At 39.3% G+C, this 24,222-nt stretch overlaps 2 protein-coding genes across 4 annotated transcripts in view; one reads left to right on the top strand and one right to left on the bottom strand.

Annotated features, from left to right (window-relative positions):
- Positions 1 to 8,088, bottom strand: part of NPRL2 (NPR2 like, GATOR1 complex subunit) — a 1,906,629-nt gene extending 1,898,541 nt beyond the window's left edge. For all 3 annotated transcript variants that reach the window (XM_044078165.1, XM_044078164.1, XM_044078163.1), the window contains exon 1: positions 7,815 to 8,088. In XM_044078165.1, coding sequence (XP_043934100.1) covers positions 7,815 to 7,892 — 78 coding nt within the window. In that variant the 5' untranslated portion in view covers positions 7,893 to 8,088. The remainder of the gene's footprint in view (positions 1 to 7,814) is intronic.
- Positions 8,089 to 8,236: 148 nt separating this feature from the next.
- Positions 8,237 to 24,222, top strand: part of LOC122807148 (transmembrane reductase CYB561D2) — a 902,611-nt gene continuing 886,625 nt past the window's right edge. The window contains exon 1 of the mRNA XM_044078162.1: positions 8,237 to 8,344. The gene's annotated coding sequence lies outside the window, so the exon portion shown is untranslated. The remainder of the gene's footprint in view (positions 8,345 to 24,222) is intronic.

The following is a 24,222-nucleotide window of genomic DNA, read 5'->3' as shown; positions in this document are numbered from 1 at the left end:
TAAATAAGGTCTTGAAACCAAACCATGTTATGCCGCTATGCACACTGCATTTAGGGTGCTGTCCATTATAGATGAGAAGGTACTAATAATAAAATACAAAGCCATAATAAGACCTATAATGGAGTATGCAAGTTTTTTTGTACATATTCTAAAATTACAAATAAATAAATTAGAAAAGGTACAAAAAATTTTCACCAAGAAAATCCATGATAGGAGGCATATCAGTTATCAGTGGAGACTGAAAAAGCTGAAACTATACTGTGTTTTAAAGACTGTACAGGAGGATTTTTACATCAGTGTATAAAAGTTTAAAAATGATAAGATGTATAGTACTTTTGGGCTGAATTTTGTTATAGATGGAAAAGTTACTAGGAATAACACTAATTTAGTTAAACGAGGGGTAGTAAATTCAAAACTATGATTCAATTTTTTTCACCTCAGAGTGGGGAGTTGAAAATCAGGTCTTAAAATGATAATGTAAGAAAGTGTGGAATTATTATTTCAAATGATCTCACCTTCGAGGGCTCTCTGACTGTCAGTAGGGAACTACCAGCCATTTTAGCTTATGCAGGTGTTGGGACACATTTTTCACAAATCACATATTGAAAGAAGAGTCAGGACAGCTTGAATGAAAATATTTTTTGAGTAAATACCTACATGAAAAAATGCACCATTTTAAAAATGTGTAGAACATCAAAGCCTAATTTTGGTCTATACATACATTTAGATAGGAGGGATTCCACTAGTGAAGACAGGTGAAGATAAATATTGCAGCATACATATTGCAATATCTAAGGCAGAATGTTTGCCAGATCACAAATTTAACAATTCACATGCAACAAAAATTGGATTTATTTGTGCTGGTTGTTAATGCTAGGTACATTAGCAGTAAATCTTATCTGCTGTAAAATTTTATAATTTCGTTTTTGTTTGTGAGACATGGTTAAAGAAAAATGGCTAGAAACCAGTTCTGTCAAAGTACTGTTTTTCCTTAATAGACATTTTAACAAAAAAATCAGGTGGAGGTACCATGGTGTGGATGTTATGAGACCTGTGATTATTGCATGCTTAATGACAACAACAATACTGTAGATTGTGTAAAGACAATCCTTGAACAGGTTACAATAAAGGTACTGCTAGATAATTTTGCCACATGGGAATCTAAACCAATGCACAGGAGATTAATAACAGACTATACAGAAGCAAAGCAGTCACTCTGTAAAACTAATTGGAGTGAAGCATTCAGTGGAAAGACTGCAGACAGAATATGTCAAGTTTTGAAAAAGGAAATTGATTTAAAAAAATATATATTTAACATCAGGATCTAGGAACATAGTACATTTCTATAAGAACAAGATACTAAATTAAGATGAGACAAAAAAAATACAAGAAATTGAAACAAGGACAAACTATAACTTTGAAAACTGAAAAACCAAACCGGGAAAGCAAATTAAATATAGTGTCAGACAAGATCAGGAAAAAAATTGAAGAAATTTTATGTAAACATATTGAGCATAATAGAAAACCATTTAAAGATGCACCAAATTGATAAACTCTGTGTATATTCAATAAATTATTTGAAACTACAGCAGATTAGGTTTACAAAATCTTATGCAAAACAGTTTGGCTCCATAAAGGTTTGCTTTAGATACAGAAATAAAATTAAATTGAAAAAGAACTATGCAAACTGCACCCCCCCCCCTTCTGGAAGGAGACAAGATTAGTAATAATGACCAGAGATCACTTCAGGCCTGAACTTATGGTACCATTATATCTGTTATTCAGTAGGCCATTTAAGTATGAAGATATTCCTCAAGATTGGATATATATATATATATATATATATATATATATATATATATATATATATATACACTTGTGAAATCATATGAAAAGGAGAAAAGGATAAACAGACACATTGAGACCCTCTTGTTGTGAAAAAAGAATGGAGAAGGTTATTTTGGATAAATTAATGTCAGAACTGGAAAGTTTTTTGCTTTGAAACCATATATCAACATTCATGTGCTAAAACTAGATTGACAACTATCTGTAACATGATGTTCTATAATAATATAACTGCTAAAACTGAAAAAAAATTGTGCTGTGATGTAATTTATAGGCAGTTAACTTCAGCCTTTGATACAGTCATACACAAAACGCTGATCAATAAATTAAAACAACTAGGCATACATGCAACCTTGATAAGACTGGTGGTCGCATGGCTTACAAACAGGACCTGTCAAGGTTCATGCAGCAACTGAACAGGTGAAATTCTAGGTTATAGTTAGAGTGTCCCAAAGGACACTGTCCTAGGCTCATACATGGCAAGGCTGCATCTTTCATCGGAGGTATTCAACAGTCTGTTTGAAGATGACTTGAAAATGAGAAAACTTATTACATCTTTTACAGACAGGGCAAGCCTGCAAAAGAACTTGACTAAAATGGCCATTTGGGCACAGGAGAATGACAAATACATCAAAAACTAAGCATATGATATTTGGGAGACATACACTGAAGGATGAATATTTAATACAGCACGCAGTGATTGCAAATACAGATTCATTTAAAGACTTGGGTATATAATAATAGTCATGTACTTACCATAACTTGGTATCTGTAGTCACCAATCATCATGCATGGGTCTAGGATCAGACCTTCGAGCCGAGGCAGCAACACTTAGACAACAGCTTGTCTCAAGCTCCTCCCCTCCCATAATGCTCTGCTGCCCTCTAACCCCTCAGATCGAGTTTGCCCTGGAGAAAGAAGACAGACAGAGTAGACCTGCCACCAGAAAAGGTCCAGCTAATTTTCTGCCAATCCCTCAGGAAGGGGGAAAGGAGGATGGGATTGTGATGAATGGTGACTATGGATAACACAGCTACCAAGTTATGGTAAGTACATAACTATTAATCTGATGTTATCCTACTCACCATTTATCACGTATGGGTCAGAGTCTCCAGCTACCCAACATTCTCAGGTGGCCTCATGGAAGGACGTGCCAAACACTGGAGCCAAAGGAAGCCCTTCCCCTAGAAACTAGGTAGAGCTTGTAATGAGTAATAAAGAAACGAGGGGAAGACCAAGTTGCTGCTGCACAAATGTCATCCAAGGATTGACGAGCTGAGAAGGCAGCAGATGTAAGAAGCTGAACTGGCAGAAAGACCCCTAACTGGTCCAGGCAAAAGAGTACCACAAGAGGAGTAGATATGAGAGATGCACTGGAAAATCCAATGGGAAATAGTAACTTTTGAAATAGCTCAGCCCTTCCTTTTGACTGAAAAGTCCACAAACAATAGGTCTGGGAGATGAAAAGACTTTGTTCTGTGCAAACAAAAATGAAGTTGTTGAACACCTAAGGTAAGTAAAATGTATTCCCCCTTGTTAGAATAATTGGGAAAGAACACTGGAAGTTGGATAGACCGATTCAGGTTTGCTTCAGTGGCCATTTTTTGCATAAAGGAAGGACTGGGTCTCAAGGCCACTCTATCTTTATGGAATATCAAATAAGGAGGCTTGATGGTAAGGGCCTGCAATTCTGATACTTATCTCACTGAAGTTATTGCCACCAAAAAGGCAGTCTTCCATGAAAGAAATATGAGATCACGAGATGTGACAGGCTCAAAAAGGGCCAGAGTTAGAGATTGCAACACCAAAGCAAGATCCCACAGTGAAGAAGGATCCTTGACTGGGGCACACAATAAAAAGACACCTTTCAAGAAAGCCATGCAGAAGAGAGAAAGTAGGTTCTTCATTAAGGTGAAAATTAGAAATAGCTGCCATTTTGACTTTAATCGTAGAGAAACTCGCACCCTCCTAAAAAAGGAAAGCCAGGAAAAGAAGAATGTCTGAAACAGGAGCTGAAATTGATCCAGATTCTGACCTTTAGCCCAGATAGACAATCTCTTCCACTTACTTCTGTAGATTTTCTTTGTAGAAGATTTCGGAGAAGCAAGAATAATGTCCTTCACAGAAGATGCAAGCCTGGACTTAACGAGAATCAATGGAATTGGACAAACCAAGCTGTCAGACGGAGGGTCTGCAGATTTGGAAGTGGAACGAGTGACGGATGACAAATCAGATCTGGAACCGGATCGAACAACCAAGGGGGGTGCTTCAGATGAGGCCGGAGAAAAGGGGAACCACACCTGCCGAGGCCAGAACGGGGCAATGAGGATTAACTGTGTCCTGAGATGTCTTGCTTTCTGAAGAACTCTCAGAATTAGAGGTAAAGGCGGGAAGGCATAAAGAAGACCCAGAGGCCAATCATGAGTCAGAGCGTCCCTGGGGGACTCCCCCTCTAGGAGGGGGGGGGTCAAGGTGAAGTAGCTGCTGCATTTGTGGTTGAGAGGGGAAGCAAACTGATCACAGCTCAGTTGGCCCCACCGACAGAAGATCTGCTCCACTACTAGGATTCAGAGACCACTCATGCAGGATCAGAATAGCCCTGCTCAGCTTGTCTGCCAGCACAATGGATGCTCTGGGAATGTGCACTGCAAAGATAAAGCACCCTGTGGACATTGGCCACTCCCAGACCCTCATGGCCTCGCTACAAAGCAGATAATGTGTGCCCCCTTGTTTATGTGCCACACAACCACTATGTTGTCTGTGTGCACTGCTATTGTCCATAGAGGAAGGCAGTCCTGAAAGGCTTGCAACGCAAGAATGACTGCTCTCATCTCCAGAACACTGATGTGCAGTTTGGTCTCTGACTGGGACCATGTCCCTTGGACAGTCTTCCACAGGAGGTGCCCCCTCCAGCCTAGGAAGGAAGTGTCCATGGTCACCGTGGACGCCAGACTGGAGGGAGAAAAGACCTGTCTGCTAGGTGGTCTGAAGAGTACATCCACCTTGACAGATGTCGTCGACATATTGGAGTGAGCCATATGGGAACTGACACAGGACGATAAAGAGCAGACCACTGAACTGCCAGGGTCCACTGCAGAAGTCTCAAGTAGACCTGGCCAGTGGAACCAGATAAATGGCCGCTGCCATGGACTCTAAGGCTTTCAAGATGAGTGATACTGGAGGACAAGATTGCTCCAGAACAGATCATACATGAGACCGGAAAAGAAGCATGTGTCGGAGAGGAAGAGCTGCAGTTTCTGAGATGGTGTCTAACTGAGTGCCAATGAACTCCAGATCTTGAGACGGGGTCAAAGAAGACTTGGCAAGATTCACTGTGATTCTGAGCTGATCGAAAAGAAAGAAACTGTGTGGCCTCCACTAGTGGACGCTGTGTGGGAGGTGCGAGAAGCCAATCGCTGAGGTAAGGAAACACCTAGAATCCTTGCAGACTGAGGAGCTGCCACCACTGCCATACACTTGCTGAACACTCGGGGGGGGGGGGGGAGCTGTGGTGAGTCCAAAGGGCAGGGCTCTGAACTGAAAGTGATCAGCTCCTATGTGAAAGCAGAGAAATCTCTCAGACCACCTGTCTATTTTGATATGCTAGTAAGCATCCTGGAGATCCACAGAGCACATCCAGTCATTCTTGTGCAGAAGGGGCACAATCAAATATACAGTGACAATCCAAAACTTTGACTTCTTGACTAAGAGACTTAACTGACTGAGGTCCAGAATTGGACATAGGTCCCCGGTTTTCTTGGGCACAAAAGGAAGAGGGAGCAAGTTCCAGATCCTCTCTGTCCTGTGGGGACCATTTGGATGGCTCTTTTTAAAATGAGGTTGGCCACCTCTAGATGGGTTAACTCTCTCTGACCAGGTGGCACGTCGAAGAGAGTTCTGTTTCTTGGTGCAGGTGCAGTGTCGGAAAAGGGAATATAGTAGCCCCTGGATACGATTCGTAGCACCCACTGATCGATTGTGATGTTTGCCCAGGCCAAAGCGTGCAAAGATAAATGGCTGCCAACTGTCTCCAGGGAGGTACAGTCAGGCAGCGCTGAAAGGGCTTCTCAGAGAAAGGTTCTCTGGAGCCTTGGTTTTACTGGCTTCCTCTGCCCCTAGGGCAGCGTCGACCATTAAATCCTCTTCCCCATCCCCTAGAAGAGGAGTCTTCTTGAACTTCCTGAAAGGAAGACTGCGACTTACGGAACCAAATCTTCTTACTCCCCCATTGGGACTTAGAAAAGTGCCTCTGGGGAGTAGAGAACTTGATCCCTACAGCCAACAGTAATGTGATGATGGGTGAAGAGGTACTGATCCCCTGGTAAAGAACTACTTGAACAGTTACACTGCAACAAAACATAGCACATAAATGCTCTACATGTATTGTGTGCTGACTGGCATGTTCTTAAAGATTAACTATTACAGAAAGTACTCAGGCTAATTATGCCTTAAGCCAAGGCTTTTCCAAGTATCAAAATAATTAACTTAATTATTAACAGTCCTCAGGACAAGTATGCCTTAAGCCAAGAAATATTTCCATCAACAGTCCTAAGAAAATTCAGCATTTTATTCCACATTTTATTCCACTTTTATGTGTACAAATTTTGGTCAACTATCCTAATACTCCCCCATGATACAAGGCCTAAAATGGTACATGTAACTACAGTACAAACAAAGTATCAAGCAACTAATATGTAGACAAACTGCTTATCCAAAATAATACAACAGAACTAACTCAGCTGGACTGCTCTAATTTGAAGCAACAAATGCATTAAACACTTCATTACACAACTAGGAAAATAAATTTAGCTACATTACACTACAGATAATTAGGTTCTACCTGTTGAGAAAAGACAAATCAGTGAACTAAACCTCTCTTCCTTAACATTGGTTTAAAAGAAACACACTTCATTTATTTTACAGGACCTGAAGTAAGGCACACACTGAGCTCAGCAAAACAGAAAACTGCTATTATTATATATACTTTTGGTTTTAACTTTTAGATTCATTCACCTTTAAGGTTCATGTGTTTCAGTGCATTTTGCATGTGTAATTGAATTTGTTCACTCATTGGTTCATTTGAATTATTTACTCAAAAGGAAGAGAGGTTATTATCTGATGAAGTTATTGTGACGAAAACAAACGTATGTGGATTAACTTTACAGTGGTATTGTGCTTTGCAATTTTGTTTGCTGTGCTGCTGTAATTTAGCTTGCTGTGGATTTGTGTTTGTTCATTAAAGCAGTTGTCCGTTTTGCTGAGCTCCGTGTGTGCCTTACTTCAGGTTTACCAGTTTTTATATTGGGCACTCAGACCACTGGTTTGGTTTATTTTACAGGACCACTGAACTGTCTGACTCCCAAACTCTGCATACTCTACTTCATTACTTATGTTTTTTTTCTACTACTAGTGTTAATAGCCTGTAAGACTAAATAAAAAATGACTTTCATCAGTGGCAATAATAACCTTATATAATGCATCACCAAAACTATTCTTCAGTCTTACCATATAAAAGGCTTCTCATTTTATACATTTCACTTTAAACTGTAATCTGCACAAGTAAACAGTGTATTTTTGTTTCTGGCTATTCCAATGCATAATCACACTCTATATGCCTACAAGCAACAAAATTAATTAATGGTTCCAATTCTGTTACAAAAGCTATGTTTATGGAGATATTTAAACATTTAATCTCTAGTATGTCAATGTATACGTGTGTGTGAAAGGAGACTAACATTTTAGAAGGACAAACAGTAATGGATAAGTCAGCTTTAGTTAAGGTGAAAGTTTTTCACTGCACTTACCCATAAAACAATACAGAAAAGAGCCACACCGTTTTTGACTGCAACAAGTAAGATTGCCCATGTATTTTGGTAATGCACTGTGTCAGTTTACTAGACAAAATCATTCTTAAAAGAATCTCAGAACACAGCCAAACTGACAAATCATATGGATAAAACATAACTGACCTGGTATGTGATTTTTGGCCCCAATGTGGGGTGGAACTCACTGAAGAAGATGCATGAAATCCTGCTGATGCTACCCATCTTCTCACTTAAGTGGTATTAACAAAAGCAGTCAGTTTCACCACAGCACATAACTTGTTCTTCAATAGATGCATTTTTACACTTCACAATACTAGTCACAGCTCTCTGCATTACTGATCTCTAGTACAAGTACAAGACTGCAGGAGCGGACCATGCTACCAACTATAAAATAAAGAAATAAAAATAAATCGCGGACTATAGCGCATGCGCACTAGTCCGGACTGCTGCTGAGACAGTCAGGAGCATGCGCAGATTGTCTCAGCAGCCGTCCTGCCTGGGAAACATGAAGAACGGAGCTCCCAGAAGTCTATGCAGTTTTAAACTGCATAGACTGTCTTGGGAACTCGCGTCGGAGTGTAACGTTAGCAGTTTGCTGCAGTCTCGTCGGGAAGATCTCGCGACAGGTGGCCGTCGGGCTGGTGTGGATTGCAGGATCAGTTTTTCAGTTACAGGTGAGTGTGTGTGTGGCTGGTGTGGATTGCAGGATCGTTATTGTAGCTACAGGTAAGTGTGTGTGTGCGTCGGGCTGGCGTGGATTGCAGGATCGGTTTTGCACCTACAGGTAAGTGTGTGCTGGTGTGGGTTGCAGAATCGGTTTTGCAGCTACAGGTAAGAGTGTGTGTGCCCCAGTTGCAGTATACTGGTGGTTAGAGTCATGGTGGTGTGGTAGGGAATACCTCAGGCTTGAACCCTGTACCTTGTATGCAGGTGTTAAAGACCTGAATTCCCTACCCACCACCATTTGTAAAAAAAATTGCAGATTTTTGTCTCCTATTTGATCTGATCTGTTCCTCATAATATCTGTGGTTTGTAAATGTTTGAATGCTTGATATTTGATGGTGCAGTGGTAGTATTGTTGCCTCACAGCTGCAGGTTCTCAGGTTTGGTTTTTGGCTGGGGTGCCATCTTTGTGGGGGTCTGTATCTTCTCCCTGTGTTTGTGTGGGTTTGCTTTTGTGTCCTCCCATGTTACAAAGACATGTCTGCATTATTTGTTCCTGGGCCTCTGCTGAAAATTGTTTTTCTGTTTCAAATCAGACTGTCCTGATTAACAAATGTTGAATAAAATTGACAGGCATTTGAATTTCAGACTTCAGGTTTCTGAATGTTTAATTCCTTACATATTTGATGGTGCAGTGGTAGTATTGTTGCCTTACAGCTATAGGTTTTCTGGTTTGTTTCTTGGCTGGGGTGCCTTCTGTGTGGAGTCTGCATCTTATCCTTGTGTTTGTGTGGATTTGCTCTGGTGTTCTGCCATTTTACAAAGAGATGTGTCTAGAGTATTTCTCCCTGGGCCTCTGCTGAAAATTGTTTTTGTTCCGTCAGAAGTAAAATTGACAGGCATTTGAATTTCAGACTTCATATTCTTCAGAAAATACATAGTAAAACAACCTTTTTATTCTAGCAATAAATATATAGTAACACAACCTTTTATTCTAGCAATTTTCTAAGTTTATAAGATGACTATTTGAAATTTGTCCTTATTTTGGGACTGTATTACCCTGTTATTGGCTTTGTCCAGGTTTTTTGTGCTAAGGTTGACAGCTATGGCAATAACTGAATTCACTGAATATGTTTGAGGGCTGTATTCCCTCATTACTGGGTTTGTCCATGTGTTTTGTGCTAAGAGGTTGACAGCTATGGTGAGAACTGAATTCATTAAATGATAGCCATTTAAGTTTCAGTCTTCCTCTATTTCACAAAGCAACTGATTTGGCGTAGTGGTATGTTGCTCTGACTGTTTTGCACAGGTACCTTGGCAGTAAAATGTATGGTGGTAACACAGCATTTTATTCTAGCAGCTTTCCAAGATTATACAAGCAATGTTTAATGTGTCCCTGGTATTTGCCCTTTTGACCCACCCCAATAAATTTGGCTTTTTCCAGATTTCTTGTGCTGTGAAGTTGAGATGCAGTTGAGTATTCATAGGTTCATACTAGGCTATCTGCCCTAGGGCATTTATAAGCCTAGACAGAGTGTGTTTGGCTTTTGCCACCCATTTTAAATTAATTTTGCTATGCCCTTTTTTGAGGTTAGTATACTGTGCCTCTGTCTAACAGTGACACAGAAGTGATACCCGGGGGAAACCTACGATCTCCCATCCACTCATCAAGATTCCTCTTGAAGAGAGTCCATGAGGGACTCTGCCTAACCTGAACTGGGATTTTATTCCAGAGTGAAGGGAGCCTCTGGGTTATGAATCTGTCCCTCCTGCATGTTCTGTTTATTTCAGTGCTGATGTTCAAGTCTCTCGAGTGCGTAGCTCGATGGGATTTGGATTTTCTGAGGTGCAGCATGTCCATTAATTCCGGGTTGGACATGGCTTTATATGTCAGGCACAGATCACCTCTGAGCAGGCGGTATGCCACTGAGTAGAGCTGGAGTTTCTTTAACCGGGCAGCATATGGCATCTGTTTGAGCTCTTTGATCCTCTTGGTGAGGTACTTTTGGAGTCTTTCCAGTTGCTGCAGGTGTCTGGTAAGGTACATCCCAAAAGGAGCATTGTACTCAATTATGGGCATGATGAGGGATGAGTAAAGAGACACGATGACCTCCCCTGATCTAGATGTGAATCCCTTCCTGATTAGATGGGCTATATAAAATGTTTTTCAAACCACTTTGGCCACTTGGTTGTCAAATGAGAGATTGCTATCAACTTGGGTCCCCATGTCCCCATTTACTTCTTCTGTACTTAATGGATTACCACCTATGTGGTAATTTGTGGGCGTTTTGTTTTTGCCAAAGGGGATGACTATACACTTTTTGGCGTTTAGCTTGAGGCCATGGCTCTGGCACCAGTTGTCTGTTTCTATGAGGCCCTTTTGGAGGATGCTTGTGTCGACTGGAGAGTCTATTATGGCGCCCAGTTTGCAGTTATCTGCAAACTTGGTCAGCCACAGTCCTTCCATGTTGGCCTGTACCTCCAAGAAATATATACCGAACAAGAGAGGTCCCAGGACTGAGCCTTGTGGGATGCCACTTGTAACTGGTTTGGAGTCTGACATGGCTCCAGCAATTCTAACCATGTGGGTTCTGTCCTTGAGCCAGTTTGCAACCCATCTAGTGACATAGGGGTTTATATTTAAGCTGGTGAGCTTATCTATAATGCCCGAGTGGGGTATTGTATCGAAGGCTTTTGCGAGGTCCAGGTAGGCTGTGTGGAGCACCTTCCCCTCATCAATGGCCTTGGTGACTGTTTCAAAGAAATCAACCAGGTTTAAGAGGCAGGATCTGCCCTTAACAAAGCCGAACTGGGTAGGATCCAGAGTCTGTAGGTCCCCAATATCTTTACTTATGAGGTCCATGATGGTCCATTCCATGGCTTTGCAGACCAAGCTAGTCAAGCTTATGGGGCGATAGTTTCCAGGATCTGTTAACGCACCACCTTTGTGGAGAGGGACCACTGTTGCTGTATGCCACTCTTTGGGTACATATCCTGTAGTAAGGCTGAGATTGAACAGTAGTTTTATGTTTGGGTTTAGCTGTTCTTGGAGTTCATGCAGGATGCAGCCCGGGACACCGTCTGGTCCCATTGATTCTGTGTTTTTTGCTTTTGAGAGGGCGGCTCTTACCTGAGCATCTGAGATATCGGGGGCAGCACTCTGCTGGGATAGATATTTGCCCTTTTGGTGGGGAGGGGGGAGAAGTTTGCGCTGAACCTGTCAGCTAGGATGTTGGCAGTGTCTGTGGGTTCGGTGTATTTTTTTTGTCATTTTGGACTAATTCTGAGTATATCTGGGAATTCCCACCCAGGTTCCTAACATAACTAAAGAAAGCCTTGTGATTATCCTTAGTGTCCTGTGCAATTTTTCTCTCGAAGCTGGTCTTAGACGATTTTATGAGTAGATTTTACAAGGAGCTGAGAGCTGCAGGGGAAGAGAAGTTTAGTGTTGATTATGCTAAGTCAGCTTGCATTGCTAATAGCACGACAGGTTGTGTACTTGCTTTTGATGCAGAAGGTTGTTGGTTCTACTCCCATAATGGGTGAATGCTGCCGTACTGAATGTTAAGATACTAACTATGAGCCTGTTATCAGTTTGCCATCCATTTCCTATTGCAATATTACTAGCTTATTTTTAATGTAGTTTAGGCAATTTATTCCTCAGGGGCATCAGACACTTTATTTTTCGATGAAACCATGAAATATAAAGGTGTGTGCTAGCAGCAACCTCTTCATTACAGATTTATTTAACGTGGAATTATTTAGATGACTTTTTTACTACTTCAGAGATTGTGCATATTTACTGATAATAGTGGACTGTAGAAGTTTGAGTAGACTTTTATGATGGAAATGTTCTGAATTGGGCAGTTTTGTCATTGGTGCATGCATTTTGTTTCATTGTTTACTGGAAAAATGTTCAAAACAATAGGAAGGTGTATCAAAGAGCACATGTATGTTTCATATGCAAGTGGCCTATGATTTGAAAACAGCCCAGAATTAATCTTTATCTGCCACGGGTAAAATGTATTTTCTTTGAATGTGGGTTTCAATGTTGTTTCAATGAATGTGAATTTCAAGGGCAGAGAAGTTTTAATGCCAAGTTTGTTTAGTAGATGTCTTAGTGTTTGTGCTGTAAAATGCAAAATAAAACTTTCAAATGAAGTTCAAATCATCATAGAAGTAAATCAGTATGCACATTAGTGTTTATGGTAAATGGAGTGAAATGGCCAAGTAATGGATCATTGGAATGGCTGCAGGGGGAGGCTGCATTCGACCATGGTTTTGTGAGGGGGGAATGGCGGCAAACTTAGGCAGCCCCAGCTGAACTATACCTCCCAACTGTCCAGATTTTCAAAGAATGAATAGATTTTTTTGCTTCTTATTTTTGGTTTGTTCTTCATAAAATTTGTGGTTTTCTGGCAAATCATTTAGGAATTAAGTCACTAAATAATGACACACTGAGTTTCAGACTTCATAATCTTCAGAAAAATGCATGCTTTAAAGTAAGACCTGTTCTATCAACTGTCTCAGTTTATACAAGAGCATTTTTTAGTACTGTTTATATGTTCCCCCAATATATTTGGCCTTGTCCAGATTTATTGCATTAACAGGTTGAGAGGTACATGCAAATAAATTGCTTTATAGAATTAGGCATAGCCAAACCTCTCAACTGTCCCTGATTTTGGCTCAAAATGTTGCTCTTCCCCTAATGATCCCTCTGCACAATAGCAATTTTGGAAGAAAACATGGAGGGTTTATAATTAAGAAATAACTGTAATAATCAGTTAATTACTTTATTTCAGAAATGCATCAGTTAGATTACTTTTATTTCAGAAATGCATGTAGATTATTTTATTTTGTCAGCTACTGAAGTTAGCAGTACTAATATTAAAGTGTCCCGTCTTTGACAGGTTCCCAGCTGTATTGTGTTGCTATTTTATATTTTTAAACATCCACATTTTTGGTCCATTTTTCATAAAATTGTGGGTTTTTTTTGGCAAATTAGTGACAAATCATTAAACACTGAAGTTATAAAATAATGACAGACATTTGAGTTTCAGATTTCATACCATTCAGAAAATTCATACTAATGCAAGACCTCTATTATCTTGAGTTTATAAGAGCAATATTTTAAAAATTGTCCTTATTTTTGGGCCTTTGTCCCATTTCTTTAAATGGCTTTGTCCAGATTTCGTGCTCTGAGGTTGAGAGGTATGACAAATGTGTCAGGGCCATCAGTCAGCCAGAGACATTTCAAACTGTGACATACTTGTTGCACCCCACTCCCTCATGTAGTGACTCTGGATGTGTCGAAGCAAGGCAAGGAGTAGTTATGCAGTGTAAATGTGCAGAGTAACCCCCCCCCCATCCAAGGTAGACACAAGTACTAGAGTGGAATTTCATCTGTCCTTGATTTTTACAGAATGGTCTGGTTTCTGTCATATTTTTTGTACTGTTGATTTATGCTTATTACTCAGTGCCTGTTGCTCTGTGTTTAAGTAGCAATACTTTAATGACCATCAGGTAAGCTTGTCTGAAATTGCAAGATGCAAGTAAGCTTTAATAAGCATACTGTTAAAGAATTGCCAACATTGAAAGCCTTTCTGTTGCCATGTAGAGAATACTTAACTAGATAATGTATAAGTCTTGGGTATTGAAATGCATATGACAGTATTTGTAATGAAGGACAGGATTACATTATTTTTAAGAGTCTCATTACACTTGGAGACTTCCAGTCATCTCTGCAGGCTTTACCCGTAAACAGAATGCCAATCGTGTGGTCCATAACATGTACAGTAATCCTTTTAAGCAATGTATCTTGAGCTTATTTCTTGTTTGCTTTTTATTTTTTTACTTTGATTATGTTTTCCCCATGAAACAAGTAGATGTCAGGCAGCAGGTCTTTTTTTTTTTTTTGGATAAGGAACATTTTTACAAGTGGGGGCATCAGAGATTTCTACTTTCAGCATGTTACTTGGTACTTTAATAAAGTTGAATATAAATTATAATTAGAACTGCAGTGCAAGAAGTGGTTTGAGTTGAGTGCTGCTTGTTTTTCTTATACTTGATTTTGACTGGCATTCCATTAATGTATTTAAAAAAAGTAATTTATTTTTTCATGCCTCACAACCTTTTTTTTCCATCTAGATATTAAGCTGTCATGTAGCCAATGCATTGAAATATTTTTATTCTTCTACACTTCATTTTGTCTTGATTGGACTCTCATAATGACGGTTTGGCACCCAGGGCAGTATATTTAGTTTTTGTGGTTTTGAGCATAGCTCCTCCCCTTTCTAGTTGGCCGCACCCCTTCCCATTGACCCCACCCATTCAGCTGTTTCCTGCAGCCCCCCCCTTTGATTTGAAGTCACCAGCCGCCACTGCAAGACTGCAATGCACATTTGCAACACACAACAATACAAATCACTAACAAACGTAATCAAGTTTACATGGCACTTCCTAAATTATGTTTTGCCTTGCCAGTGAGCAATGAATATCCAGAAAGGTGGGATGTACAAAAAGCATGGAAACTGCTGGAATGAAACTTTTGTTGGGTGAGGTATAACTCCAATGTAGTTTGGCTGGTACAGGTGGAAATGGATTTTCTCCCCTGCCTTCTAGCACACAATTCCACATCTCTCAAGTCAACAAAAGTGCAAATGCATATACACACAGCCAGTTTTATAAATAATGGTGTTTAGGAGAAAAGCTGTACTACCAGTGGTATATTACAATAAAGGAAATTTGGGCAGTCATCAAGGGTCCACAGCTCCAGGGGACAGAGAGCATAGCCAGCCAAGAAAACAATTTTATTAAAAAAAAAAAAAACGTTTTGTTCATCAAAGCTAACTCATTTTAGTTAGCTTATGAACTGAATGTTCAGCAAAGCGAACTCATTTAGTTAGCTTGTGAACTGAATATAAAATGAGACTGATCACTACAGGACTAAATGCAGCTTAAAAATCCTTAAGGATGGACATTCTTAAATGTTTGCCTATACAGTCAAAATGCCTGTTCTTTACATATGAACAGTACTTTCTGGTGAAGATATTCATCTTGGGCATTTTATTTACTAATTCATTATTTTCAGTATGTAAATGAACAAATAAATAAATAAATAAATGCTTGTAGTGTGACAGCAGCCCCATCTAAAGCTTTCTGTTCATAGTCTTCCACAGATTAATTGGGACAACAGTGAAAAGAGAGCCCAAGGTGTATGTGGAAATCTGTAAACATTACTGGATTGCTTGTTTAAAGCAGTACAGCAAGCTGCAGTAAACAGAGGCAAGTATTTTTCTTCTAAACATGCTGACAGGCAAGCAGAATTTTTAGTGCTGAGGGTGAAAGCAACATGCCCTCTTCATTTGTTCAGTTTAAAGTCTAGCATGAAGGGCTACAGCACATTTGCATGAAACAGATTGGAATATTTACTCTCTCTTTTTAAATGCTGACAGGCAACCAAACTGTGTGTGTGTGTGGAGGGGGCTAGCAATGATCTTCTTCTTCTTTCGGCTGCTCCCATTAGGGGTCGCCACAGCAGATCAACTGTTTCCATTTCCTCCTGTCCTCTGCATCTTGCTCTGTCACACCAACCACCTGCATATCCTCTCACCACATCCATAAACCTTATCTTAGGCCTTCCTCTTTTCCTGTTACCTTGCAGCTTCATCCTTAGCATCTTTTTCCCAATATACTCAGCATCCCTCTTCAGCACGTGTCCAAACCAACGTAATCTTGCCTCTCTGGCTTTGTCTCCAAACCTTCCAACCTGGGCTGACCCTCTAATATACTTATTTCTAATCCTGCCCATCCTCGTCACACCCAGTGCAAATCTGAACATCTTCAACCCTGCCCCGTCAAGCTCTGACTCCTGCCTTTTTGTCAATGCCACTGTCTCCAACCCATATAACATATCTGGTCTCACTGCCCTCTTGTAGAACTTTCCTTTCACTCTTACCAGTACTCGTCTGTCACAAATCACTCCTGACACTCTTCTCCACCCACTCCATCCTGTCTGTACTCTCTTCTTCACCTCTATTCCACACTCACCATTACTCTGAACTGTTGATCCCAAGTACTTAACTCATCCACCTTCGCCACATCTACTCCCTGCATTCTCACCGTTCCTCTATCCTCCCTCTCATTCACACACATATATTCTGTCTTAGTCCTGCTAACCTTCATTCCTCTTCTCTCTAAGGCATATCTCCACCTCTCCAGGGTCTCCTCTACCTGTTCCCTACTCTCACTACAGATCACAATGTCATCTGCAAACATCCTAGTCCACGGGGACTCCTGTCTGATCTTGTCTGTCAACCTGTCCATCACCACTGCAAATAAGAAAGGGTTCAGATCTGATCCTTGATGTAATCCCACCTCCACCTTAAACGCATCCGTCACTCCCACCGCAGACCTCACCGCTGTCACACTACCCTTGTACATAATTTTTTGCAATCTGATTTTTATTTGCATTTTTAATGACACAAATACAAAATCAATTACAAGTCACACAATGCAAATAAGTTTGAAACAAATAAGTGAATATACTTGATGCAACCTGCTTAGGCATAAGTACAATCAGCCATATATAACAAAAAAAAAATGTTGGCTTTCATTAAACAAATGGTTAGGAGATTAACGGACAGAGAGGCAGAAAACTTTAATGACAAGTATTTCTTATGCGGGTGTGTGGAGATGTAACAGTATGCCTAAAACCCATTTGATTAACTATGTACAAAATATATACACATGACTGTCACTAAATGTATGTATGTTAGTATAAGGAAGTTGAGTGTTAGTGCTTGTACAAGGGAAGGAAAAGATATCATAGGGGGTTGTATTGTTTATGATCAATTAGGGGTTATGTTAGAGGTAGATATTAAGTAGGAAAAGGTATTTGCCCCAGAATTAATACTCCAAATGAACTAGGAGAATTATATACAAGGGGATAAGATGAGGCCCAAAGGAATAAAAGGGAAGATGGAGGAATATCTAAGGATGATGTTGATTAAGAGTGTCTAGAAGGTTATTCCAATATTTCTGAAAATAACTTTTCTTTTTGCTTGTTGTCTTTAGTTTACTTGCCAAAACATATTTGACAGCCATCGATTGGACGTCCTTCCAAGACATTTTGGATCTGTCTAGCCAGTTTAAAGTAATGCAAGTTTTGAGAAGTGCACATAGTGTCACAATAACATGTTTAGTTTCAGATTTTAATGAACCTGGATAAATATTTAATAGCGCCATTTCCCAGGATAGGGTTTACTTCCTATATCCTATTTTCTCCAGTAGTGCTCTTAGGGAGCACCAAAGTTTGTACACGTTTTTACAGGACAAGAACATGTGGAGTGTCTGCCACTGAATTAGGGCATGTTGGGCACATAGGTGAGGTATTTGGGTTAATTTTATGTAGGAATGATGGCGTGTGATGGGCGTTATTGTTAATTATGAGCTGTGTATAAATTAGATTTTGAAAGGCGTTAATTTTATTGTTGCATCAATTGCATCGATTTTTTGGCTAAATGTAATTTCCTTGTTTTGTCCATCCCAGTACTTAGAGAATAATATATTGTCTTGGTATTTTATCTTTGTTACTAGTCTGTAGACATTGGAAAGCATTTAGTCCTTGATAGAAGTTGGGTTATTAGTGTCTGGTAAAATTGGAATTCAGGGGGGGAAACTGACATCATGTTGGTGGCTAAAGATATTAGGTATAATATTTTTTAATGATTATATAGTATTTTATATTGACTACCAGAGAGGATATGATGTCATTAAATGGTAAGTCTTTGACTGCACAGAAGTCCCAAACCGTACACTTCCTAATGAGAGGGTAATTATCAAGATTAAGCATGCTGTTACCCAATTTAAAATTTGGATTAAGATGGATTGGTTGGGCCATCGTTAGAGAGTGTCGCAAACCAAGGGATGTTATCAGTCTTTGGAACCCACTGTTATTTTTTATTAATATAGGGTGAATTTTATGTTCTTTGAGAGTTTGTGTTAAGAAAGATAATTGCTCTAGGATTGAGATTGGACACTTTTATGTGAGCATTGTAAATTCTTATCCATAGCGGGTTCCATTCCTTGTTTGATTGTTGGAAGTTAGCAATATGTACAATGCGACTGGTGTTGATAATATGGCAATATGTCAGGAACTCTGGAAGGGCCAGACCACCTCTGTCTTTGGGAAGTGTAAGATTGATGTAGCTGATTCTAGCATTTTTAGGGTGCCAAATAAATTGCCCCAGTATAACATTTATTTTAGAAAAAAAAGTGTTTGGAATGTTTTGGTTAAGGGCAAAGAAGTGAAAAAGAAGTTTGGGGAGAATATTCATTTTTATAATGGCTACTTTTGAGTGGAGGGATAGGTTTAGACTCTTCCATCTAGTGAGATCTTCAGTGACTTTAGACCATGGGAATGATTAACTCTTGCTGAGGATGGGCAAAAGTTATGCCCAAATATTTTAGTGAATAGTTAACTTTGATTGTTGTTTCTGGTATAAAGAATTATTTGTGTCCAAGCGGGTTTAGCGGGAAGATTATTGATTTGTTAGGATTAATGCCATCATTTGAGATTTGCGAAAAATGTGTCTATTGAGCTTAGAATTTTCTCGAGTTCCGTTGAGGGAAACTCTAAATAAATGTTTAAATCATCTGCAAAAGCGGTATACTTCACTTGTATTTTATACGAGTATATTGAACGGTGGAATGTTTTCTGACTTAGTTTTAGTAATAATACTTCAAGATAGATATTAAATAAGTAGGGTGAGAGTGGACAACCCTGTCTTGTGCCGTTTATAATCTGAAGGTTTGGTGTTTTTTTTTGTTTATATTGAGGGTAGTGGAAGCCTTAATGTAAAGGGTTGTAACCATTTTGATAAATTCGTCAGGGATGGAGAAATGTTTCAAGGTTTTAAAGAGTAAGTTTAGGTTTACCCGATCAAAGGCTTTTTGGGCATCTACAGAAAGTGCATATTTGGGGGATTTGTCAAATTTTGTTATATAGGTTATGGCTTCGATAGTTAGTGTATTATCCCAAACGTGCCTATTGCTCGTGAAACCCAGCTGGTCATGGGATATAATATGTGGTAATATAATTTTTAGTCTATTTGCTAAGATAGATGATAGAATCTTTATATAAATGTTAATTAAGGCAGTTGGGCAGTAGTCGTTTGCGCTGAGGTTATTGTCATTAGATTTTGGTATAAAAATGGTCTTGGAGTTGTTATACAGATCTGATATACCAAACTGAATAATGTGATCATAGATTTTAAGTAGTATGCAGGCAAGCGTTTGCTTAAAAGATTTGTAGAACTCTGACACGTAACCATCTGGTCCTGGGGCTTTGCCTGATTTCAGCTTATTTATGGCCAACAAGATTTCATTCCTGGTTATAGGTGCCAAGTAATTTAATGTGAGTATCGTTTACTGATGAAAATTGTAAATCATTTAGGAAAGAGTCTTGTAGGCCTTCTGATTCAAGTGATTGGGGTCCATAAACATCCTTGTATACTTCCTAAAAGACCTGGATGATTTCCTTATCTGTGAAAAAGGAGTGACCCTTGTGAATAATATGTTTTATTGTAGTAGGTGGGGGTCTAATGTTTATAATCCTAGCCAAGATCTTCGAGGGCGTTTGCGCCCATTCAGCATATAGGTTTATAGGTTTATAGGTTTATACTAGGCTATCTGCCCGAGGGCATTTACAAGCCTAGCCCATCGTTTTGTGGCTTACGCCACCCCTTTAGTATGGGGAACTATACCCATTATTTTGCTGTGCCTCTGTCGAGCAGTGACACTGAGGTAATCCCTGGGGTATATCTGCGATCTCCCATCCATTGGTCAAGATTTCTCTTGAACAAGGCCAGCGAGGTGCTCTGCCTCACATGTACCGGGATTTTGTTCCACAGCATAGGGAGTCTTTGGGTAATGAATCTATCCCTCCAGCACGTCCTATTAATAGCCGTGTCGAGGTTTAAGTCTCCGCCCTTGTGGCTCTGATGGATCTAGATTTTTGAGGTGAAGCATATTCATCAAATCTGGGTTTGACATGGCCTTGTATGTTAGGCAAAGGTCACCTCTGAGCAAGCGTAAGCGACTGAATAGAGCTGGAGTTCTTTCAGTCGGGCAGCATAGGACAGATTTTGAGACCCTTTATCCTTTTGGTGAGGAACTTTGTGGCCTCTCCAGCTGCTGCAGGTGTCGGGTCAGATACATCCCAAATGGGGCATTGTACTCAATCATTGGTCTGATGAGTGATGAGTAAAGGGAGACTATGACCTCCCTTGATCTAGATGAGAATCCCTTCATGATAAGGTGGGCAATGTAGAAAGTCTTCCTAACTACTTTAGCTACATGGGTGTCGAATGACAGACTACTATCAACCTGGGTCCCCAGGTCCCTGATAACTTCTTCTGTGCTCAGTGGATTGCCACCTATTTGGTAGCTAGGGGTAACCTTGTTTTTCCCAAAGGGTATGACTATACATTTTTTGGCATTTAACTTCAGGCCGTGGCTCTGGCACCAGTTATCCGCTTCTGTGAGACCCTTCTGAAGGATATCTGTGTCAGATGTGTTTTCTACTATGGCCCAGTTTGCAGTCATCTGCAAACTTTGTCAGCCATAACCCTCCTGTGTTTGCTTGTACTGGAAAAGTAGATGCCAAACAAGAGTGGGCCCAGGACTGAGCCCTGTGGGACACCACTTGTGACAGGTTTTGAGTCTGACATGGCGCCAGCAACTCTGACCCTGTGGGTTCTGTCACTCAGCCAGTTTGCAACCCATCTTGTGATGTATGGGTTAACATTTAAGCTGATGAGTTTTTCAATGATACCCAGTGGGGTATTGTATCAAGGCCTTAGCCAGATCGAGGTAGGCTGTATGGACTGCCTTTCCTCGCCAATGGCTTTGGTGACTGTTTCAAGAAGTCAACCAAGTTTAAAAGGCATGATCTGCCTTTGACAAAGCCAACTGGGTTGGATCCAAAGTCTGCAAATTCTATGTCTTTATTTATGAGGTCCATTATGATCCTCTCCATGGCTTTGCAGATAAGGCTTGTCAGGCTAATGGGCGGTAATCCAGGGTCGGTGGAGGCACCGCCTTTGTGAAGTGGGACCACAGTTGCAGTGCGCCACTCCTGGGTACGTATCCAGAGGTAAGACTTTGATTAAACAGCTGTCCTAGCTGTGGGTTTAATTCCTCATTGAGTTCGTGGAGCACACAGCCGGGGACACCATCAGGTCCCATGGATGCTGTGTTTTTGCTTTGGAGAGAGCAGTTCTCACTTGGGCGCTGGAGATGTTTGGGGGCTGCAATCGTTTGGTATAGATATCTCTCCTTTTGGGGGAGGGGAGAAGTTTGCACTGAACCTGTCAGCCAGTATGTTGGCAATGTCTGTAGGATCAGTAATCTTCACATCATTTTGAACCCCAGGGTTCTAACATAGCTAAAGAAGTCTCAGCATTTTATTTGTTTGCAAAATTTTTTTCTTGACATTAAAATAGTATTTAACTTCCCTTTAAAAAAGAAAAGGACCCAAAATTTAAAAAAGAAAACCCACAAACTTTTTAGGGGAGCACAAACTGAACAGCATATACAGTACAAAAAACATTTGTATAAATTTAAATTTCAAATGATTCTTCCATAACAGCAGGAATGTTTTTTTTTTTTGATCGCTTAAAATTCAATTGCTTTTTAACCTTAAGGAGAATTATTTTTGCCATATCTGTTTAAAAATTAATAAAAAAAATATTACCACCCAGACAGTATCATTTAAACAATGAGGCCAAATTTTTTATAGGTTTTTAGAAAATCATGAATAAAATTTGCTAAATCTTTATTTTATGATACTTTCACAAAAAAGAATGCACAACAAACTAGTGGCTAAGAATGATGTTTCCCTCTGCAGGGGGTATAAGAAAACATGTCTTTTTTTTTTTAAAAACTGCAAAACCCCAGACAAAAACAACAGATATTTTTTTTAAATGTTAATGCTTTCTTGTCCTATTTATTTAAAAAATTGAAATATCCTGTCTCATAGGAAAAGTTTATTTCCTGGGTCCAGAACAATCATTTAGCTTTAAACAAAGGGAACAACTGTTTTGTTATGATAAGCATCATTATAGTCAAGTTAGATCACCCAAACAAGATACCTATAGCTTCAAACGTTGTAGTGTTCTGCAACATGTGTGTATATTGAGAACAAAAAAAAAATACTTTGATATACCAGACAACTGGGAGGGCATATACTTTGATATACCAGACAACTGGGAGGGCATATACATTTTCTCATTTTGCAGAGTACTCATCATAAAATCTGATCCATCTAGCCAGATGGATTATTTGCCCAGGATTTTATGTGGAGGAAAAAAAAAAACTGAAAGGTCTAACGGGGAATGAATTAGGAATATGTGCATGAGGTACGAAGAGAAATAGATATGAATGTGTTAGCTGGATACCTGCACATGATGTGTATTAATCATTTTAAATTTTAACCATGCAACTGAAATGTTCATCCACTGATACTGTGGGTCTTCTAGGTTCACATGGTTTAGATCATTGTATAAGGATTAACGGCCCAAGCAAAAGTTTTTGCATCGAGCACTTATTACTTCACCTCTGCAACCAGAACGCTTCATGTTAAAAGAGTATAAGGAGAAAGGGATAAGTGCTTTTACATTTTAGGTGCAAAACTTCAGGAATCTCACCTCCTCCCCCCATTTTAAAGATATTTTGTTTTGTTCCAAATTCTACGTTCACTGAAAAGCTCAACTTCAGAAGTAGCAAAATGCACGTCTACTCACAGAACACATTAGGCCTTATGCTGCACTATTATAGTTTTCATGAATCCCATACCATATCCCTACTCTGTATCTTTTTTTTTCCATGTTGTTTTGGATCATTGCTCAAATCATATGCATATCAAAATATTAAATAAGCAAACCGCAAATATTGTGCAATGTAGCTTTTACAAGAATTATATATAGTATAATGTAGGTTTAGAGAAATTAAATGTTTGAGTTTCTCAAATAGACCCAAGGTTCATATATTGCATTTAGGGTTGCCACCTTTTCATATGCTCAAAGTAGGACATTTTTTGTACAAATGTCAGATTTTGTAAGGCAAAACATACACAACTTCACTTTTTTGCCTAAATAAATGTTTATTCTTGTAACATTTTAGTTGCTTATTCTGTTTCTTATAACATTTAGGTATTTCAGAAACAGAACAACTGTTTTATGCAACTATTACATTAAATATAGGAAATATGTTTGTCCTAATATCTCAGGTCATTTGCCATTTTTTAAATTTTTTATGCAAGCGAAATCCCCAAAAGAGGACTGTCCTAGCGTGGGACAAGTGGTAACCCTAACCAAATGCAATTTTATATTCCTTAACATTATCAATATCAGCATTTATCCGAATGTATACATTTTAGAAGTGGTGCAGATATGTGTAAATCCATTTCTTCGGTCAACTGAACAAAGTTGAGCCTATATCATGCCATCTTGTGGCTAAATTGAAATAAAAAATTGCATTTTGAGAAAATAACCTTTTTTTTGTTAAAATATCCAAAGGGGGAATAACCTGTGAATTGGACAGCTATTTGAATGCAAGAATTTCCCCTTTTTTCTTTTACCTAAAACATTTTTTCCCCTTTTTCTTAATGTATTTTTTTTTAAAATTATTTAATGAAACCATAAAAACAACCTTACCAGATCAGAAAGCGACCTTTTTCCACCCTGACTTTTACTTTTAAAAATACATTAAAGGAGTTTTCCTTTCCAAACCCAAACTTTTAAAGGGCTGAAAATTCAAAGGTTAAATTTAGATTCTTAAATTTAGGCGCAGTAAGGTTTTAAAGAAAAGGGGCGTATTTGGGGTCTGG

The sequence above is a fragment of the Protopterus annectens genome, chromosome 7.part0 (assembly GCF_019279795.1).
Source record: "Protopterus annectens isolate FY-2018-M chromosome 7.part0, PAN1.0, whole genome shotgun sequence".
NCBI classification, from domain to species: domain Eukaryota; kingdom Metazoa; phylum Chordata; order Ceratodontiformes; family Protopteridae; genus Protopterus; species Protopterus annectens.
Note: the sequence above shows the minus strand (reverse complement) of the source record. Positions and strands in the feature narration are given on the sequence as shown.